General features: G+C 40.3%; 1 protein-coding gene across 2 annotated transcripts; it reads left to right on the top strand.

Moving 5' to 3' along the window:
* The first annotated feature begins 61 nt into the window (after positions 1–61).
* mapk14a (mitogen-activated protein kinase 14a) lies at positions 62–17,460 on the top strand. 2 transcript variants are annotated; one of them, XM_084068289.1, is made up of 12 exons: positions 62–447; positions 3,086–3,215; positions 3,475–3,533; positions 5,524–5,635; positions 5,855–5,884; positions 7,949–7,996; positions 8,814–8,928; positions 9,610–9,681; positions 12,566–12,645; positions 14,089–14,167; positions 15,054–15,227; positions 15,952–17,460. In XM_084068289.1, exons 1-12 carry the CDS (start codon positions 329–331, stop codon positions 16,017–16,019), a joined length of 1,086 nt encoding a protein of 361 aa, XP_083924415.1. In that variant the 5' UTR covers positions 62–328; the 3' UTR covers positions 16,020–17,460. The 2 variants fall into 2 exon arrangements, with proteins under 2 accessions (XP_083924415.1, XP_083924414.1); XM_084068288.1 differs by lacking the exon at positions 12,566–12,645 and adding an exon at positions 12,029–12,108.
* Positions 17,461–18,801: the final 1,341 nt, after the last annotated feature.

Raw genomic sequence — 18,801 nt, 5'->3', positions numbered from 1 at the left:
CTTCTTTTGGGATTGTTTTCATAGACCTGGTTACTTGTTTCTCTCACAAAACCTGGCAACGCTGACCAGTAGGACCCAGGACACAGACAGACTGAAGAAGAGCGTTTTAACTTTAAAGCGTGCATGCAAACTGTTCTGCAACCGCTTTCTTGATCAGGGGTAAACAGCATAAACAGAGATACCGTAAACGGCAAGAAATCATCGGTCATCCACTAGCGTACTTTAATAGGTTGCAACGGCTCCAACTAGTAGCATTGAGCAACCCACCTTTTAGCAAAAAGGAAAGCAGAAGTCACTCAACTTCGCGAGCTGTAGCTCTTCTGCAGGAATGTCGCAGAAAGAGAGACCCAAGTTCTACCGACAGGAGGTCAACAAGACCGTCTGGGAGGTTCCTGAGCGGTACCAGAACCTGTCTCCTGTCGGCTCTGGGGCCTACGGATCTGTGTGGTAAGGGCTTATTTGTTTTATTTATGTGTGTAACTATGCGTAGATCTTAAGCTTGCCCGACTAGTTGCTCCATTCATTTTAGACGAGGCCTATATCCTGCAGATGCTAAAAAAGTTAGCTTTCCCGTTCTAACGTTACCACCACCTATTAGCTAACGTTAGCTAGCAAGGTGGAACCACGATGTGATTGTGAACGTGCACACATGACTCTGTGCTGTTCCTTTCTTTTTGTAACAACATCCAACCTTAGTCTGACTAACAACCGTGTGGGAAACCGTAGTGAATTGATACCAATCAGCTAGACAAACTGTACAACAGAGATTGTACAAGTGTTACCCATTTCTGGTCATGTGTAGGCGCTTCTTTATTTGGCATACTGTCAGTCATGGCTTATGTTGTCCTCATAAAAGGTTACTTTTACGACGTTCTATAAACAATTTATGCCAGTTGATGACCACCCCAGTTACTTTTTTTGTAAGCCCTGCATGTGCACACACAACCACGCACAAACCTAGAAACATTCATTATTTTGGAGGATGCTGCGGAGCTGACTGATTTGTGGTGGGTTTCAGTGCAGACGTTTGGCAAAAAAACATGCATAAAGGACAATGCAGGAAATTGGAATATCAACATTAGATATTTTCTCTATTGTTGCAGATGTGTAATTACACGAATTGGCATAATGCATAAGTGTAATTTAATTTTCCTACAGGCTTTAATATGGGCAGAGATGATCATATGAGATTTTGATTAAGGAGTTTGCATTTTTGACAATATTACATTAATTTACAATACACAGATACATGAATGTTGTATTTGTGATGCTCTTGTGCAGAACACAGCGTTGTTATTGACTTAGTTGACAGATGTTTGTTTTGCACTGGAAAGTGGACAGCTGTGCTGTTGCTAGGCAATAGGATAATCTGTTGCTGGTCAGATTACTGCCAGTGCAGCAGTGCATTGGCCATATTATATATATGTTTTTAAGCAGAACATTTGACTTAATGCTGTTGTGTTTATGCCATCCAGTCATGGTGGAACCAGGCTTTCAAATTAGTGTACCGCCAGACCATTTCTTTTATAATCATGTAATGATGCATTTATAGTGATGCTCTTCATAAGTGTGCCATTAGATAGTTCCACACACACGTGTGTGTGTGTGTGTGTGTGTGTGTGTGTGTCACACACACACACACACACACACACACACACACACACACACACACACACACACACACACACACACACACACACACACACACACACACACACACATATACACACACACTATGACCAAAAGTCAGTTGACACCCTTTCTATCAGTGTCTGACTGACCACATTAATGATCTTGTAGCTGAATGGTATTGTGGAGTCTCCTTTGCTACTTTCTCCACTATTCTGGGATAGCTTTTCACTAGTTACGCAATTTACAATTTAGGCATTTAGCAGATTTACAGTAACCAAGGAAAACATGAGGTAGTAAAATACTTTGCAATAGCAATCTAGTAATCTAGGGTCATAGCAGGTAAACCAAAAACCTATCAGTCTAAACAGTTTAACAGTATAATATAAAAATAATCAATAATCTGTACATTTGTATACACAAACCATACACTCTATAGGATGCCAGGTCTACAAATGAACCTGATATCTGTTTACTAATTTGCTTCATCCAGCTACAAGACCATTAGTGAGGTCAGATACTTCATGTTGGGCGATTAGGCCTGGCTCGTATTTGGCATTCCAATTCATTCCAAAGGTGTTTGATAGGGTTAAGGTCAGCGCTCAGCTCACTCTATGCAGGCCTCGCTTCCTCATTCAGCCTCAACAAATCGGTATTGGAGTGCACAGGAGGCATTTTCATTCTTTAGATTTCTATTCACTGGTACAAATGGTACTAATTAGAAATTAATTAAGAGGAGATGTACCCACTACCCAGTATTTTGGTCATATGCTTTATCTCGCGTGCAGACAATACTTTATATCACTTACTCGCTTTAGGCCCTTGAGGAGAAACACAGTTCCTCTTAGGCTTAGAGAGGAACTGACTGAATTGTGTGAGTTGCAGAGCAGTAGGTATCTGTATAATGTAGTGGCCGACTGCCCATGGCTGTGGTTAGGCTGGCAGAGATTCCCGAGCAGGAGGAAGTGCAAGAGAGACAGTTCTCCCTCAAGTCTCTCTGATGGAATCCAGGCAGGCAAGGTTGGCCTGAATGTGCTGAGAAATTACATTTTCTGCTGATGTCCACCCTTTCCCCGGCCTTCAGCACATCTTGCAGCACTTGACGTGGTTTGAATAGCCACCTCAGCCCACAGTGAGCTATTTGAAACAGGGTTTTCTCATCCGTCTTAAAATGATAACCTTGGTTTATTCATAAAGGTGTGCAGTGCTGTGCTGAGTAGATGTGTTGATGGGCATTTTTTTCGTTTTGTTTTTGGCTTATCCGTTTAAAAAATAATATTGTGTCTCCAGAGAAGTTGGACCCCAGATGGCCTGCAATCTAATCCTGTCAGAGCATCTCCTCCTCTTCGTCTATGCCCTCAGACTTTCAGTTTCACTTCTACAGTATTCCTGGGATAGGTGTGTCTGATACATACTTTTTATATCTAAATGCTTTTACCCCTCTTGTTTTAAACAGTTCCTCATATGATGATAAAACTGGCATGAAGATAGCTGTGAAGAAACTCTCCCGGCCGTTTCAGTCCATCATCCATGCCAAGAGAACATATCGAGAGCTGCGACTTCTGAAGCACATGAAACACGAGAATGTGAGTCTTTCACTTTCTTTGCAAATGTTGTGTCATTAACTGCAAGATATGGCTCTAGGGAGGCTAAAACCTATTAGCCTTGAAAACAGATCAACAATGGAAACTAGTTGTTGGCTGATAACTGTGTATATAACGCCCCCAGAGTCTCTGTGTTGGAACAAATTGGTGTTTATTTAAAATGGTGCTGCTGCTGGTGCATGGCCCAGTGCCTCTGTTCTTTGCATTGTTGACTGTACTTTTTTTCTCATTGCTATTGCAGGTGATTGGTCTTCTCGACGTCTTCTCCCCTGCAACCTCTCTGGAGGAGTTCAATGATGTGTAAGTTGAACATGCTTTAAATATTATGACCCTATTCCTCCCCCTTAGATACTATCAACATGTCTGTGGAGTCAGGGTGAGGGTTCCACCTAGCAGTCCTTTTTAGTGGAACAGCAGCATTCAATATTGTAGTGTCCGTACTTTCTGTCCAGGACACAGTACAGGGCAGGCTGTGCTTGGGAAACACCTGGAGGTCAGCCAGTCAACTAAATGCAGTGGAATGTTTCTTAGAATCTGTTAAGTGATTCAGTCTCTCACAGCTACAACAGTAGTTTCACCACTGGCTTTCCTTCCTTGTTCCTTGGTCCATGTTCCTGGCTTTGTATAATATAACATAATAAAGCAAACGAGCTGGCAACCTGGTAGATATTGTTTGTTGACATTGAAAGGCATAGGAAAAAGGAAGCAACTGTCTTATGACTCAGAGTTCTGACTGGTTTACGCTGCTTGCTCTGCTGCGTGTGTGGATGCCAGAGTGAGCGCGTCAGGCGCTCACGCCTGGGCCTGCAGTGGGGGTTCACACCTCCTGCACCAAAGCAATGTGTGTTGTGCTGCTCATCTACTGTACAGTACATGTCTAGTGTGTACGTTTCACAATGGCAATAGCTGTTGTAGGAAGTGATACCATGGCTGATGAGGGTTTTCCATCTTAAGCATATGGCGCGTTATATTGTATAAGGAGGATGTTGGCCAATCATTTTCTTTCCTTGTTTACCATCTGAACAGTGTACTGCCCTCTGAAGTTACTTCACTGTCCTACTTAACATCATGCAGCTGAGGACAGCGGGCTATGCAAGGTCACTAACCCATATAGGCTGAGTCTCTGCAAGCATGCGGCTGTGTGCGTGTGGCTGATTGTGTGGTTGGGGTGTGAGAGAAAGAAGGCAATGTGGAAAGAAATGCCTGCAGTGTAATTGAGATTTTCCCATTGCTGCACACAGCATAATGGACATTAACATGGACTCAGCGGTGGGAGCCTTTATGGTCTGCTATTTTCTGTCCATGCATTTCTACTGTATGTGTGCACAGACAGTACACACGTCTACTAGAACAGTGCAAAGGTTCCTCATGCGGTGCTATCCAGGAAAAATCCGTGCTGGATCTGTGGTTCCCTTCAGCTCTAAAAATATGCAGACTGACTCACACTGCTTTGGCGAGGCTCTTCTGTGCTCTACTCCTGTTTCTATAGGAGAGAGTTCCATAGATCAAATTGTATGAGGCTTCCCTATTTATATATATATTTTTCCGTGCCTGGTGAACTCTGCAGAGTGCATGTGCTCCACCGCTGCTGACTTCTTATGTCAGGGAGAAGAGGGGTAATGAGGACAAGTTCAAGCTCAACCGGGAACTATTTTAAGCACTCACTCACTGCAGTGTGAGAATAGAAGAGCATTCATGTAACTGTTGAGCAGCAGGCTGGTGAAGCGGACACATGCCTGTGTGTAGTTTGGCTGCAAACTGCACTGAAGCCTCCTGTTCATGACCGGCATCAGAAGTGCTTGCCACTGTTTGGGCTTTTTAAACTGTGATGGTGGCATTGGTTTTGAATTACTGGTGTTGGGCCACTTATGTATGTGGGGTGTTTAATGACATTCCATTTGTGAAGGGGTTGGCCTATTGTGGCCTCTGGAGAGGAGTGTAAATTAGGAGAAGCAGCCGTTTAACCGGTTTGAACTCAGAGTTCACAGAGACACATGCAAAATTTGTGCCCTGGGTACAAAGGACTCTCCAAAGATATATATATATATATATATATATATACTGTATATAATATAAGTGTGTGTGTTTTTATTAATGATTATTTTAAAGTTGTTCTTTGCTTTATATTTGACAGAATATGGAATTAGATAAGATATGCAACACAGGTCTATCTCCTGCTGGAATTGAGCCAGGGCTGCTGAAACTACGTTGCTGACACACTGTATAGTCACTACTGGTACTGGCTCTCCCCGTAGAAGTGTTTCTAACAGTTCTACTTTGTGATTGGCAGGTATCTTGTGACTCATCTAATGGGTGCTGATCTCAACAACATAGTCAAGTGTCAGAAACTCACAGATGACCATGTTCAGTTTCTGATCTACCAGATCCTTCGGGGGTTAAAGGTGAAGCATGTTGTAATGAAATGCATTAATACCAAAGGCATGTTATGCTTAGTCAGTTGTATCAACATTGGACTAACTTAACGGCTGGATGAATGTTCTATACATTGCACTGCTAGTACAAACTGATTACAAATTTGTATCTGGTGCTAGACCAATGCAACTCCTAATTGATGATGTTAATGTGGTTTTAATGCAGTTTTTCTCCTTCTTTTGTTTCAGTATATCCACTCAGCAGACATCATTCACAGAGTAAGTGCCTTGTTTTGTTTTGTCTGCTATGATTCATCTCTGAAATGGAAAACGTTCAGTTTGTCTCTGACCCATTTTGAAAACAGTGTGTCATCTTGTATTGCTTTATGGGCTCTTCCACATGACGGAGTCAGGGCCAGGCCTTGTACAAACACTGTATGGGAAAGAGGGAAGTAAAAAACATGGTCTTTATTTTGCACTGTGTAAACACTATCATTTTCAATTAAAAAAATCAATTGGTATGCTTACGTCTAGTTATACAGGTATTACAGTAAAAATATTGGGTTTTGCCTCCTCGACAATACAGGGAAAAAAAGGAAAAGATTTTTAACAGGATTAAACAATATATTTTATTAACGTGTAGCCTAAGGCTGAAATAATGTTATGATGACCCACGTCCCCAACCCGAAATGAAAAATGTGTGTACTCAGAATGAACATTTAACAGACTGGTAGGCATTTTTGTTCAGCTGCTTTAATAATGATAATTGTGTCATAATCTGCACAGCTCAAATGCGTTATGCAGCCTAGCCTACACAGCTTGACTCGACCCTTGTCTATTGGCTGCTTGTTGGTTTATTACGGAAGATTAACATGTCAGCGTGTTCAGGTGTCACTGTCAATGTAGAGGGCCGTTTGTTGAGCCTACGGTTCTGCTGCCCACAACCGCTGCTTCATGCAGAGGATACAGACATCCTAGTAAACATAGACAGCATCTTGTACGTAGGCAGTTGGGGGAAATGGAGGCGGTTAATGTTCCACATTTACAATGGTTTTGTTTCCAGGGGATGGGGAAATCTTTGAAGTTACTCTCTCCCGTCTCCACTAGTTTACTGGTCCATTTTTCTCAGAAGTAACATAGTTGTGTCTGAGGAGCAGCCGCATCGCATAATTCTTGCATCCCCATCTGTGCGTAATGTACTGCTTGGACGCATGGGTGCTTGTAATTTATGTGATTTAGCATGTTGTTCGAGCTGCTGTTGTATTTGAGCATGGTTTGCAAAGTTTACATGCTTGTCCTTCTTGTCCAAAACAAAGCTATGCTTTGTGCATTTCATTTTCCTTTGCTCTTGCTCTGATCATGTATTTATTGTACAAAAAACCCAATAAGCATATTTGGTTATTTGTTACTCAATGGATAAGTGGTGAGCTGTTGACATCCCCAATTGGTCCTGCCTTTATAATGTGTATTGTGTGTGTGTTTGCTGATATACTGTCCGAGTGTCTGTTGTATATATCCTGGATAGAGGGAAACTCAGATCCACTTATGCTCTAGGCTGTCCTAGAGCATCTGCAGAGAGTGGTGCACTAGTCTCTGCAGCACTTTGCAGTTGAGCGCAGTGCAATTCCCATGCCAGGGAGTTACATATCCAGTCACGATGCTCTCAATGGTGCCACTGTAGATGTTCTGTAGGATCTTGGACCCCATACCGAACGTCTTAAGCTTACTGATACTTTTGAAGCTGCGGACATTCTCTACAGCAGACTTGTTGATGGTGATGGAGTCCAGCCTCCCTCCTCTAGCTCCTTGGTCTTCCTTTGGCAATGGAACAATAGTTGATTAATTGAGGGGACTACACACCGGGAAAGGGAGAGCTTCCATATGTCCGTTAACGTGCTAGTCTGCTGTTTATTCTCTAATCACCTGCCGTCTGGCCCGATGCACTTTGCGGGTGTTACATCGGCCTCGGTGATGGTCGTGTTAGCCGGATGTGGGGGGGGGCTCCTCCAGGATGGTTGGTGTTAATAACTCAAAACGGTTGTAAAAACCATTACCATGTCGATATGTGGGTCACATATTACATGTCCGACAACTTGTATCTGTCATAGCGCAACGTCAAGTACTGTAGCTTGGTACATTAGTGGTGAAAATGATACAAAAGAAACCAGTAAAATAAACAAAAAGCTGTGAGGTTGGTGATGGGGAGCATCAAAAGAGGTGGCCATAGTTGATGCCATCATATTTGTACGATGCTCATTCATACACATTCATATGTTTTTTTTTTAAATGCTTATATTCACATCTCATCACATCATAATTAACTGCCACATTTTCTTCTTCTAGGACCTGAAACCTAGCAACCTGGCTGTGAATGAGGACTGTGAACTGAAGGTGAGAAAAGTACTGAGTTGGATTATTGTGTGGGTGAAATAGTCTCTCTCTCCCATTCTCCCTCCTCCCTCTCACCCTCCTGTCCCCTGTCACTCTCCCTCCCTCACCCTCTCCCTCTTTCCTTAGTGATTGATGCCGTATTCTTGCCAAAATATCAACTTTGCGTACAAGACATATCAGAATCCAATCGAACCCTAATGATTTTGGTGACCCCATGGCTTTTCCTCTTGCGCCACCCTCAATGAATACAATGTATGCCATCCCCTCCTCTTGGTGGTGGGGAGGGGGGCGGGGCGCTGTGAATGTGAATGATCCAAGCACCACCGAAGAAGAGTACACCCAGAAAGCACGTGATCACAACAAAAAAATCCTAGGCACCTTTCAAGTTAAAGGATTTATAAAAGTCAATTTTACTCGAGTTCCTGTTGTTTTTCTGCTGTTTTTCAAAAAACAATCCACATTCGGCCATAGCTCTGAAATGGAGGATCGTGTCCGGCCAATTATTTTCCCCTTATACTACGGGACCCCGTGCTTGTAATGAGACGATCTCTGTGAGGACGGAGGTCACAGAGAATATTCCATGATTTTTCAAAGGTACAGTAAAATTGCCGTTTTTGCTGGCAAGGGGACCGAAGACGGATGAATTAATTAATTAATTCCTGGCAGTGAATGAGTTAAGGATGGTAATGCCATTTGGCATTTGGTGTGGTTTGGTGTAAGGAGCAGCACAGTCTCTAGAGGGAGCTAGCAGGGCTTTTAGAAATGGTCTTGAGCTGTGTGTAACCAACGTTTTTTTCTTCTATTGTTGTCTTCTCAGATCCTGGACTTTGGTTTGGCACGGCATACAGATGATGAGATGACTGGCTATGTAGCCACTCGCTGGTACAGGGCTCCAGAGATCATGTTGAACTGGATGCATTACAACATGACAGGTAGAGGGATATTTACTGCTTTAGGGGTGCAACAGTAATCAGAATAAAACAAAAAAATATATTATGAAAAAAAGCCAATCTACAAGCTTACAACGCGTTGTACTGTGATGCGTTGAGAACTTGTAGATATTCTTTTTTCACTATTTTTGCCACCATATAAAATAGGGCTTAAGTGGTTCATCGATTTGTTGATATACATAAAAAAAACAATATGTTAAAAAAAACGCTCTTCTTTATTCAACTAATCAAAAAAGGAATCGATGGAATAATCTCTACGAAAATAATCAGCCCAAATGTACAACTGCTTAGCCTCTATCCATTTGGTGGCATTCTATTTTTAAACAAATTAATAGTGGTAAACAGAGGCGTGGTGGAGATGCAAGTCATGGACTTTGGAGCTACGCTGCACTCTGTTTCTAAAAGTCAGAATGCTCACTTGTAGTACCAACATACCAACCTCTCAGTGCTGCTGGCAACATGCAGCCTCACATTCTTTCCATGAAAATGACCAGGAAAAAGAAGCCAACACTATGAAGAGAGGCCCAGTTTGCATGTAACTTTGTTTCTGTAGCTGCTGATATCTGTGGCGTTGATCAGTAACTTTCTATTATATGTTATGATAAAATGCTGTTTATTGCAGACATAAAATGTTATGTTTGTGTTTCCTTCTCTCTGTTTCAGTGGACATTTGGTCAGTGGGGTGTATAATGGCGGAACTTCTCACTGGAAGGACTCTATTTCCTGGCACAGACCGTATCCTTTTCACTGGGATTCACCCCTTTGTGGTTTCTGCAAATGAATGTTTAAGCAGGAGCCTCTGTTCATTTGAGGAGGCCATATCAATACCTGTTCACCTCCTAAGCTCTTATGGTAGGTCTGGTGCACAATGCACCTACCAAATAACAAGGGGTAAGCACACTTTGACACAGCTATGGAAGCACTGATTTATGATGCTTTTATGGGAGAGCTTTTATTGGCAAGTACAATCGCAACAACTGATTTGATATGGCTGATTTAGTGTTAACTCAAACGAGCTGGTTAGTGCTGCCCAGACGTCATTCATTTTCAGTGAGAGGTGAGCAGGTGGACTTGCTAGCAGTGCAGAAGGCAGGTATTGCATTTGTGTTAGTCTCACGCATACGCTAGCCCAACTGTCTGTCTGTTCAGCCCCGCCTTACCAGTGTGCTGTCATTGGACTTTTAAAATTTAGGGGGAAAAAGATTTCTCACAGTGTGTGGTTTCCCTGAACTTTATACAGGGTGTCCGTGGGAGTATTACATTATTAAAAAGTTATAAATAAACTTATGTCAAAATAAGGCTTTAAAAAGAACTCCAATTAAAAGAAAGGCTTACATTTGTCTTTAAAAAAGCCAGACACATGACTGTTATCATGTACAATTGTCAGAGGACATCAGTTAGAATTAGCAATACAATCTATTCAGGTGATAAATCGACTGGATGTGGTCTGTTCCTGGCATTCCTGGTACTTCATAAACAATAGATGTTTTGACCTGTAAATGATTATGGGTATCTGGACTAATGAGCGTCAATTAACATTGATATAATGGCAAGCCAGTATTAAGCAATAGCATAACAAAAGATTTCATTGACGCACATTAAATAACACTTTTTGCATTATTTTTTTTATTCCTGACAAACAACTGGATCTACTCCAATTGAATAATGGTGGATACTCCAATCGCGGCTCGCCCCGTGATTTTTTTTTGTCTCAAATGTCTCTTAACTGATAAATAACGCTAAATACTGCATTTATTTACAACCATAGCATGCCGTTTGAGCTGTGCTAAGCTTGCGGAAATTGGCGATCTACAAGCTCACAACGAGGAGCGGAGTGACACGTTGTAAGCTTATACATCCACGCTATTTGTGGTGTGCAATACCATCGTACGATTAAGTAAAACTCTGGCTTTTAAAGTGACAGTACACACATTTCTGTCTGTCTGCTTGAAAGTTTTATAGAACGCCTAGTAATGAAGTGTTGTTTAATTATAGGCCTCTTTTTTTTTACATTTGCCATTTTTTTTGCCAGATTTGCCAACAACTACTACCATAAGAGAAAAGTATCGCAAGGGAACCCATATTTAATCATTTATGTATTGGTACAAAAAAATCTGAGTTGTTGGTGTCATCGTGGGCTTTTTTTGTTATTGAAACTGAGTGGTACAAAAAGAGTCATAAAAAGGTTTTAAATCTGACATGGCTAAACCTGCAGATACCCTGTTTATAACCGCTTTTACTAAGGCATAGATAATGGTTTGACGGCTGTTGCAGCTGTCTCCATGGTGACCACGTACAGTGTTTGGCGTTTTTTGTTTGTCTCACATGGCACGCTGAGAGTGACCCAAGGAAAGGTTACGAGTCCACTGGCAGCCATGGCCACCTGTCTAAAAAAGCCCATAATGCCTACAAATAACTGTCTGCTCCCCTGCCTCAATCTCCCAACATGTCTTCTGTTCTTCTATCTGGAATTCTTTATTCCAGCTTTCTGCCTCCAATGCTTTCCACTGACTTTCTGCTTCACTCATTCAACTTGAAGCAGCCTGAGATGTCCTTATATTCCTATCAACATGAAACAACAAGAACATGTTGCTGTATTTGCCTCCGGTGCAGCACCCTTTGCTGTGGCGTTTTCCTCTGGTTTGTTTGAACTCTGTCAGTAGTATGCATCCTTGGCTCGGCTCCCTTCTCCGCCTACATGACATTTTGTCTTAGCACATAATCTGCAGAGCGTATTTGGCCTCATTGTTTAGGCTTTCTACATCTGCCAGTGTGTTCAGACTAACAGTTAAGCCTTTACATATGTACAACAGGACTGTCCACCATCTTTTCTCATTTTTTTTTCTAATTTAAGCTGTTAACGGAGAATACAGGCTGCCTCCACTGATTATTTCAACCACTCAATTATGATGTATTGATGTAAATATAAAGACCCTTTGTTCTATGTCGCATCTTGTGAGTGGACTATAATAGTGTATTGTTGAAAGTAATGTTGGTTTCACAAGGAAGATACAGACTAGTAATGGATCAGGTCCAAGGTCTCCCTTATCCAGCATCTCATCTTCCTTTACCGTGCTGGTAGACATTGATCAGTTGAAGCTAATCATGCTCCTCGTTGGAACGCCAGGGCCAGAGCTCTTGATGAAAATATCTTCAGAGTCTGTGAGTTCACAAAACTGTGCAAGGTCTTGTTCTTCCTAATTTGCCTACATGCCATGCTGTGTGTTGTGCATCAATTTGTAATTATCTGCTAACACATTTTCAGCATGCTTTGCACCCTTGCCTTCGACTCTGTGAATTTGTGTAAAATCCTCAACACCTGGTTTCCACTTTGAGTGAATTGGATGACACTTTCCCTTTGATAAATGTGCCATAGTTGATTAACTTGGGTTTTCTTGTCTACTGATTGACAGTACACTTCTTTTATAAAGCATGTAATTGTGTTCTCTACTCCTCTGCCAAGTCCTAACCTGTCTCTCTTCATGCCTTTTCACACAATGCTTCCACACTGGAGTTTCTTTTCACACAAAGCTTTATAGGCCAACTAAAGGATCAAAGCCTCACGCTTGTTAACCAACTCTGCTGTATCGCTATACTCCCCTTGACCCAAGCCTTATAGATATAAACCAGCTTCAGCAGATAATGCGCCTGACAGGAACACCTCCTGCATCTCTAATAAGCAGGATGCCCAGCCATGAGGTGAGCAGGATCCCAATAGTTGCTTTCTTTAGATTGGAGTGGACCAGACCCGCAGAGTGGGGCGGGACTACAACCCTCCTGTGTTACGCTTTATACCTGGGCTTATGAAGCACTTCAGCGCACAAAGGCTAATGTATACTTTGTCGAACAATTGTACAACAAAAACTAGTATTTGTAGCTGAAAATAATTCTTAATTGGGGTGTATGCCGGGTGCCGTAGATTTAAAGATCCGGGTTCAGTCCCACCCTTCGGCTTGGCTGGGTGCTCCAACGAACACAATGGCAGTGTTTGCGGGTGGACAACAGTGTCCTTGTCGCTGCACTAGCAACTCCTATTGGTTGGCCGGTGAGGGAACAATGGGGAAAGAGCTTGAACCTCTGTGTACCTTACTCCCTCCCGGTGGAACTTACTGCTGTAAAGAATAGTTGAAAAACAGGGACCATGGTACACATGGGGAATTGGCAATGACTAAATTGTGAGAAGGATTTAGGGGAAAACTGTAAAATATATCAATCGATAGATATGGGGTAAAGGCTAATGTACGATCGATCGTACATCAGCCTTTACCCCATATCTGTATCTGTACAGAGTGGTAGCCAGCTCAAACTGTATAGACATAAAGTATTTAACAGTGATAAAGGCAAAGGGAGTATTCTATAACATTTAATGATAAAACTGGATCATAGTTGCGTTTAAATTAAACTGCAGAAGTGACCGAACAAGCCTGCTATTACTTTAATTGCACTTAAAGTATTTGGGTGGCATTTGACCTGCTTGCAGCATGTGATTGAAACCATGATTGCTACCAGTAGCTCCTAACTCGTTGCCTAAAGCAGCAGCACAGTAGTAAATGCATTATAATGCTTGCTCCAATGAGCTGTAGAAGATTTTGCGTTTTGAATCAACAATTACACAATGTGGTCAGTGAATAGAGATCCGAAAATCAATGCTAGCACTGAAGTTCCTGTTAACGTTGGTTACTAACGACGTGCTACATTAAAACGTGTCCATAAGGTTCTTCCTTCTTCTATTACTTGTTCTCTGTCTGCACAATCACAACGTCTGTCCTCTTACATCTCCAAACAGCACTTTTCATGTGGTTCACTGTTTTGTTTCTTCTTTTTTCAGAATAGAGTGAAAAGATATGTAAGAAGACAAAATTAATATAGGGATACAGGGAGTTATCTTTGTGTTGTTGGTTCAGAGATAAATTGACGTGTTGGAGTGTCAGTGACGGTACCAACATACATGGTACAGTAATTCATATACTGTACAGTGAAAAGACATTCAAGACATAGGGTAGACAGGAGACAGTATATTACTATGCATACACATGTAAAAATAGCATACAGTAAAGTTATAGAGGGACAAAAGACTGGTGTGAATGTGGGTGACCAGTAGTGTTTAGTGGGTGTTGACCTTTGAATTGCATATCTTCCCAGGCCAGGAACTACATCAACTCTTTACCACAGATGCCAAAGAGGAATTTTGCTGATGTGTTCATTGGTGCCAACCCACAAGGTAATGGCAGCAGAACTGGGGGTTTCTGAACGGAGTGTTATTGAGAGGGTTATTAAATATATTTAAATGTTTGGGAAGTTTCTGTTTTTCCTGGTTATTTTATTTTTTGTGTGTTTTCACTCTCAAAATAACTGTAGGTCTAGATTGTCCATACAGTAATTGATATAGCAATGCTCTGCTCATAGACTTCTATCTTCTTTATCTTTCAATGCTTAGTTTTCTCATTTTGATTGTGTTATATTTGATTGCTGTGTGCAGGAGAGCAGGCTGATAGTTAATTCATTAGTATTTCAATTATTTAGTCAATCTAAACTTAAGCTGTCTTGCGTCATACTTGAGCCCTAACATGGCCATGGTGTAAGATGTGTAAGATATGTAAGATGGTGTAAAACTCCATTGTTGAACCCAGAATATCTTATATTGTGCACAATCTCCTTCCCCATTAACTCACATAGAGTAACAACAGCCAGGTATGTATCGGGCTTTGTAGCTTCATTAGGCAGGACATTGGAGAGAGACGGGGTAAGGGAGAGAGAGATGAGGAAAGATGTGCAAGGCATGACCGTAGCTGGAATAGAACTCTGGTATGTGTGACTCACGAGGAGTAAGAGGCCAGTGTACTAGTTGGCTGCTCCACCCGTCTAAGATGGATCAGTAACAAAAATACTGGTTTCGACAGATTTTTTTGTTGTTCACACCTTCCATTTGGCCTGCTGTTAAGCTTTTAAAAACTAGAACAGGAGCTTTGAATGGTGGCTGGTTACCTGCCGAAGTGTGGCCTGTAGAGTAGACTAACCTACCAGCCATGTTGAAAATTTGCTGGAGTTAGGCAAATCATGATGATCATGATACCCATCATGATGGTAACTCAATTGTTTTTGCTTAGCTGTGGATCTGCTGGAGAAAATGCTGGTTCTGGACACAGACAAGAGGATTACAGCAGCTGAGGCTCTTGCCCACCCGTATTTCGCCCAATACCATGACCCAGATGACGAGCCTGTGGCTGATCCCTACGATCAGAGCTTCGAGAGCCGCGAGCTGGAGATCGAAGAATGGAAACGTAGGTGTAATTGCGACCTGTACAGTGTATGGCTAAAGCTAACAATTTTTTTATAACTGATTGATCTATTGACATACAATATGTTTTTTATTTGATTAATCTGTGATTAATTTAAACTATAAAATGATGGTAAAATAAGGAATACAAAATCATTTTAATGCTCAGACAGAGATCTTGAAAATGCTAATCTGTTTACAGACAGTATTAAAAAAGCTTTCAATTTTATAATGTATGCAGCAAAGATGAGCATTCACATTTTGGTAGCACATCATAAACTTTTACATGATACATCAGGTTATTTGATTACAAAAATGTGTTGATTCATTTTCTGTTTTATTAATCGTTTCATCCCTAGAACAATCTAAAATGGTTATAGGACAAGATTGAAAATTAAATCTCAGTGGTGGGGAATTCTTTGACCCTGAATTTAAATTAAAAAAGAAGGTCTACAAGCTCACAACACGTTGTGCGCTTGTAGATCAGTCTTTAAAAATATTTTTACACAACATTGTTGTACAATTACAAAGTATAAAATAATGTTTCGTGGTTAACCAGACTTCTTTTTAAATCTTTTTTTTATAGTATTGATTTGTTGATCAATAAAACGCACTTATTTAATATTTGATTAAACCGAAAAAGTAGTTGATAGAAAATAATCGATATTTGCAGCCCTAATTCATATCAGTATATTTGAATTTGATGACTCTTCTTTTCCATTCACCAGGATTAACCTATGAGGAGGTGATAAGTTTTGAGCCACCCGTGTTTGATGGAGATGAAATGGAATCATGAGACCTGCCATACACATCCAGCATTTTTAAACCATGTCCAAGATCACCATTAGTGTTACATAAACTTTCAGACAAACATTTTTTTTGTCAGAGTGCCTACAATTCTTAGTCAATCATTTGTATCATCAGAGAATACAGTCTCCACGTTTGTTTGTAAGGGAAACATACCAAAGTGTGGATAGGAATAGACATTCAAAAAGCTTGACCAATTACTCACTACTATTGTCTGTGAACCACTAATATTAATGGTCTATTGCTGGAAAATGTCACACATCTATTCTAATCTATTTAGCTGAAATAGTTTTATATTCTTTGGAAGTTTTATTAGAATTTGATGACTCATCACTGTGACACTTAGAACATGAGATGCTGAAACGTCCAGAACTAAATAGCTGTGCTATTGCGTGTCATACATTTAGGATTAACTTATGAATAGCTTTAGTATCCATCATTTGATAAGTGGAATATATTAGTTTGCTAGCCACTCACTATGCCAAGCTGTCAATCATAGCACTGTATCACATGTTTGTAAAATGACCATTGAATGATGTGCATCAAAATCCAGAATTTAACTGAGGGCGTAAAGATTGACCTATAATGGTCCATTTCTGCAGTTAAAGGATTTTGCTGTGTGCTTGTCACCATTACATATATCATAGGAACTATCTTTAAAAATGGTATTAACTTTGGAGGGCATTTATAACTGTGAGAGAAGTAGGATATACTGTATGTCTGTGTTTTACAGCTTGAAAATATGTACCTATTCTCTGTATAGATCATTGATCTTTCAATGCTTGCCACCAATAATCCAAACATGTTTTTCTATATTTCTTTTGCTCTATGAAAAGCGCCCTTTCAAGGAGTTTGAAATTTTAACTGAAATCAATGCCCTGGGACTCTGATGTTTTGGACACAATTTACATATTTTGGCTACATATTTAAATAAGATGAAACAAAAGTCTGAGCCTGTTTGGCCATATGAATACAGTGCCACTCAACTAGGCACTAAACTGCACCCACAAATATGTATTTGTGGCTACACGATCTATTCAATTTTTTGTAAATATCTGTTCCATATGTTATTTTTTAATCTTACTTTTGGTGGTTTGTTGTCATTAAGCAATCACTATCGGCATGTACATCCTTTTATGTGTGTGTGTGTGCGCGCGCGCGTGTGTATTTGTGAGTGTGTTTGTATGTATGCGAGGGTTTGTTGGTTTACAGGAATTTGAAATGTCACGCTAATAGAAATATTGCTTGGATGTCTAAAAGAATGAGGGATTTAGATGTATTTATACTGTTGAGGTGGTATTTATAAACAGAGGAGATACTGTTGTTTACCTCAGCAATCAGATGACCCCCCTTTAACTATTTTCAGTCCAGCAGATTAACTACTATCATTATACCTTTGTTTATTAAAAAATAAAGACTGTTATTTTTAAGCCTTATTGTCTGGTTTATTTTTATTTTTTAATGTGAGGTTAAGATTAGAGCACTATTGGATAAGGTATACGTTTTGTAAAAGCAATTATAGCTGGTGCTTAATTAACCAAGCGTCACCAGTCTTTCCACCTCGGAGGAAAAGTGCTTAATAGAGGAACTAAAGGCCACTTGAGATGCCCCTTCCTGAGGTACAACAAAGCACAACCATGTTTTCATTAATTAACAAACACACGCACACATACTGTATATACAGTATATTTATTTATAAGGCTTTATGTTTAGATCAATTGGTCAGTGATTCTCAAAGTGGGGTTCAGGGACCCTCTGGGTTCCCAATGCACCCTACAGGTCTAACAGAGTGTACAAATGGAACAGTGACAGTGTACATATGGAAATGTGTACAAATTGAACCACTCTTAAGAGTTAAAATGTTGTGTGGTGACCTTCACAAAAACTATAAGTAGCTATGACAGGCTTGGTTCTGGGCCTTGTAGGAAACCTGCCTCAACTATCGGTCCAAATGTGGTTAATTATTTCTGACAGAATACATAATGGGGAGATTGAGGACTATCTGGTGCTGTAACAGTTATGGCTACAATGTTTTGTAATGTAAGGCTTTATATTTGAACAAAAAAATTACCATCACAAAGACACTGTATGTGGTAGGCTATTGGTTGGTTCTGGATCTTCTAAGAAACGCTACGCCTCACATGTGGGTCCAAATGTGGTCCAATTATGAGTATATCAGGTAACATGAGTACAATTTTGTATCATTATAATTATTATTACCTAAAGACAGTATTTTCTGGAGATTTGCATGTACCCCAGTCGTTATGTGATCACATTGTCTTTCAGTCAAACAATGCAGTTGGACTATATTTAATAAAATAAGTAGTCCAGGCATCTACATTATTATCCATATCATATGTTAACTGATGAAAACACGGATTGTGTCAGATTCAGGCACAACTAGGCACTAGAGTAGAAAATATATAATGTTGATATCAGTGGTGGTGGATATGATTTTTTTTGTTTGCTTTTTTGTTATCAATTGTTTTTTTATCACAAAAACAATATAATCATGCCAGCATAACATACATAGAAGCATTGTGTGAATACAAACTAAACAAGAAGAAAAACAACATGGATATGAAAAATGTCAAATCTTAACAAAATAAAGATGACGTTGACACTTATCATATGGGAGACCCTGGCACAAAATCTCCCCCGCCCCCCATACCACAATGTAGAAAAACTCTGTTACAAATAAAAGTGCGGTATTCAAAATTTACTTGAGTAAAAGTACAGAAATATTCACATTAAAATATAAGTACTCAAAG

Source organism: Gymnoscopelus microlampas (genome assembly GCF_963454915.1).
Source record: "Gymnoscopelus microlampas genome assembly, chromosome: 10".
Taxonomy (NCBI): Eukaryota; Metazoa; Chordata; class Actinopteri; order Myctophiformes; family Myctophidae; genus Gymnoscopelus; species Gymnoscopelus microlampas.
This window is presented reverse-complemented; position numbering and strand designations above follow the sequence as displayed.

Excerpts from the sequence above, each read along its gene's own strand:
- mapk14a (XM_084068289.1), top strand. The coding sequence starts at position 329 with ATGTCGCAGAAAGAGAGACCCAAGTTCTACCGACAGGAGGTCAACAAG. Across the intron at positions 14,168-15,053 it reads CATTGGTGCCAACCCACAAG|CTGTGGATCTGCTGGAGAAA; the intron begins GTAATGGCAGCA and ends GTTTTTGCTTAG. Across the intron at positions 15,228-15,951 it reads GGAGATCGAAGAATGGAAAC|GATTAACCTATGAGGAGGTG; the intron begins GTAGGTGTAATT and ends TCCATTCACCAG.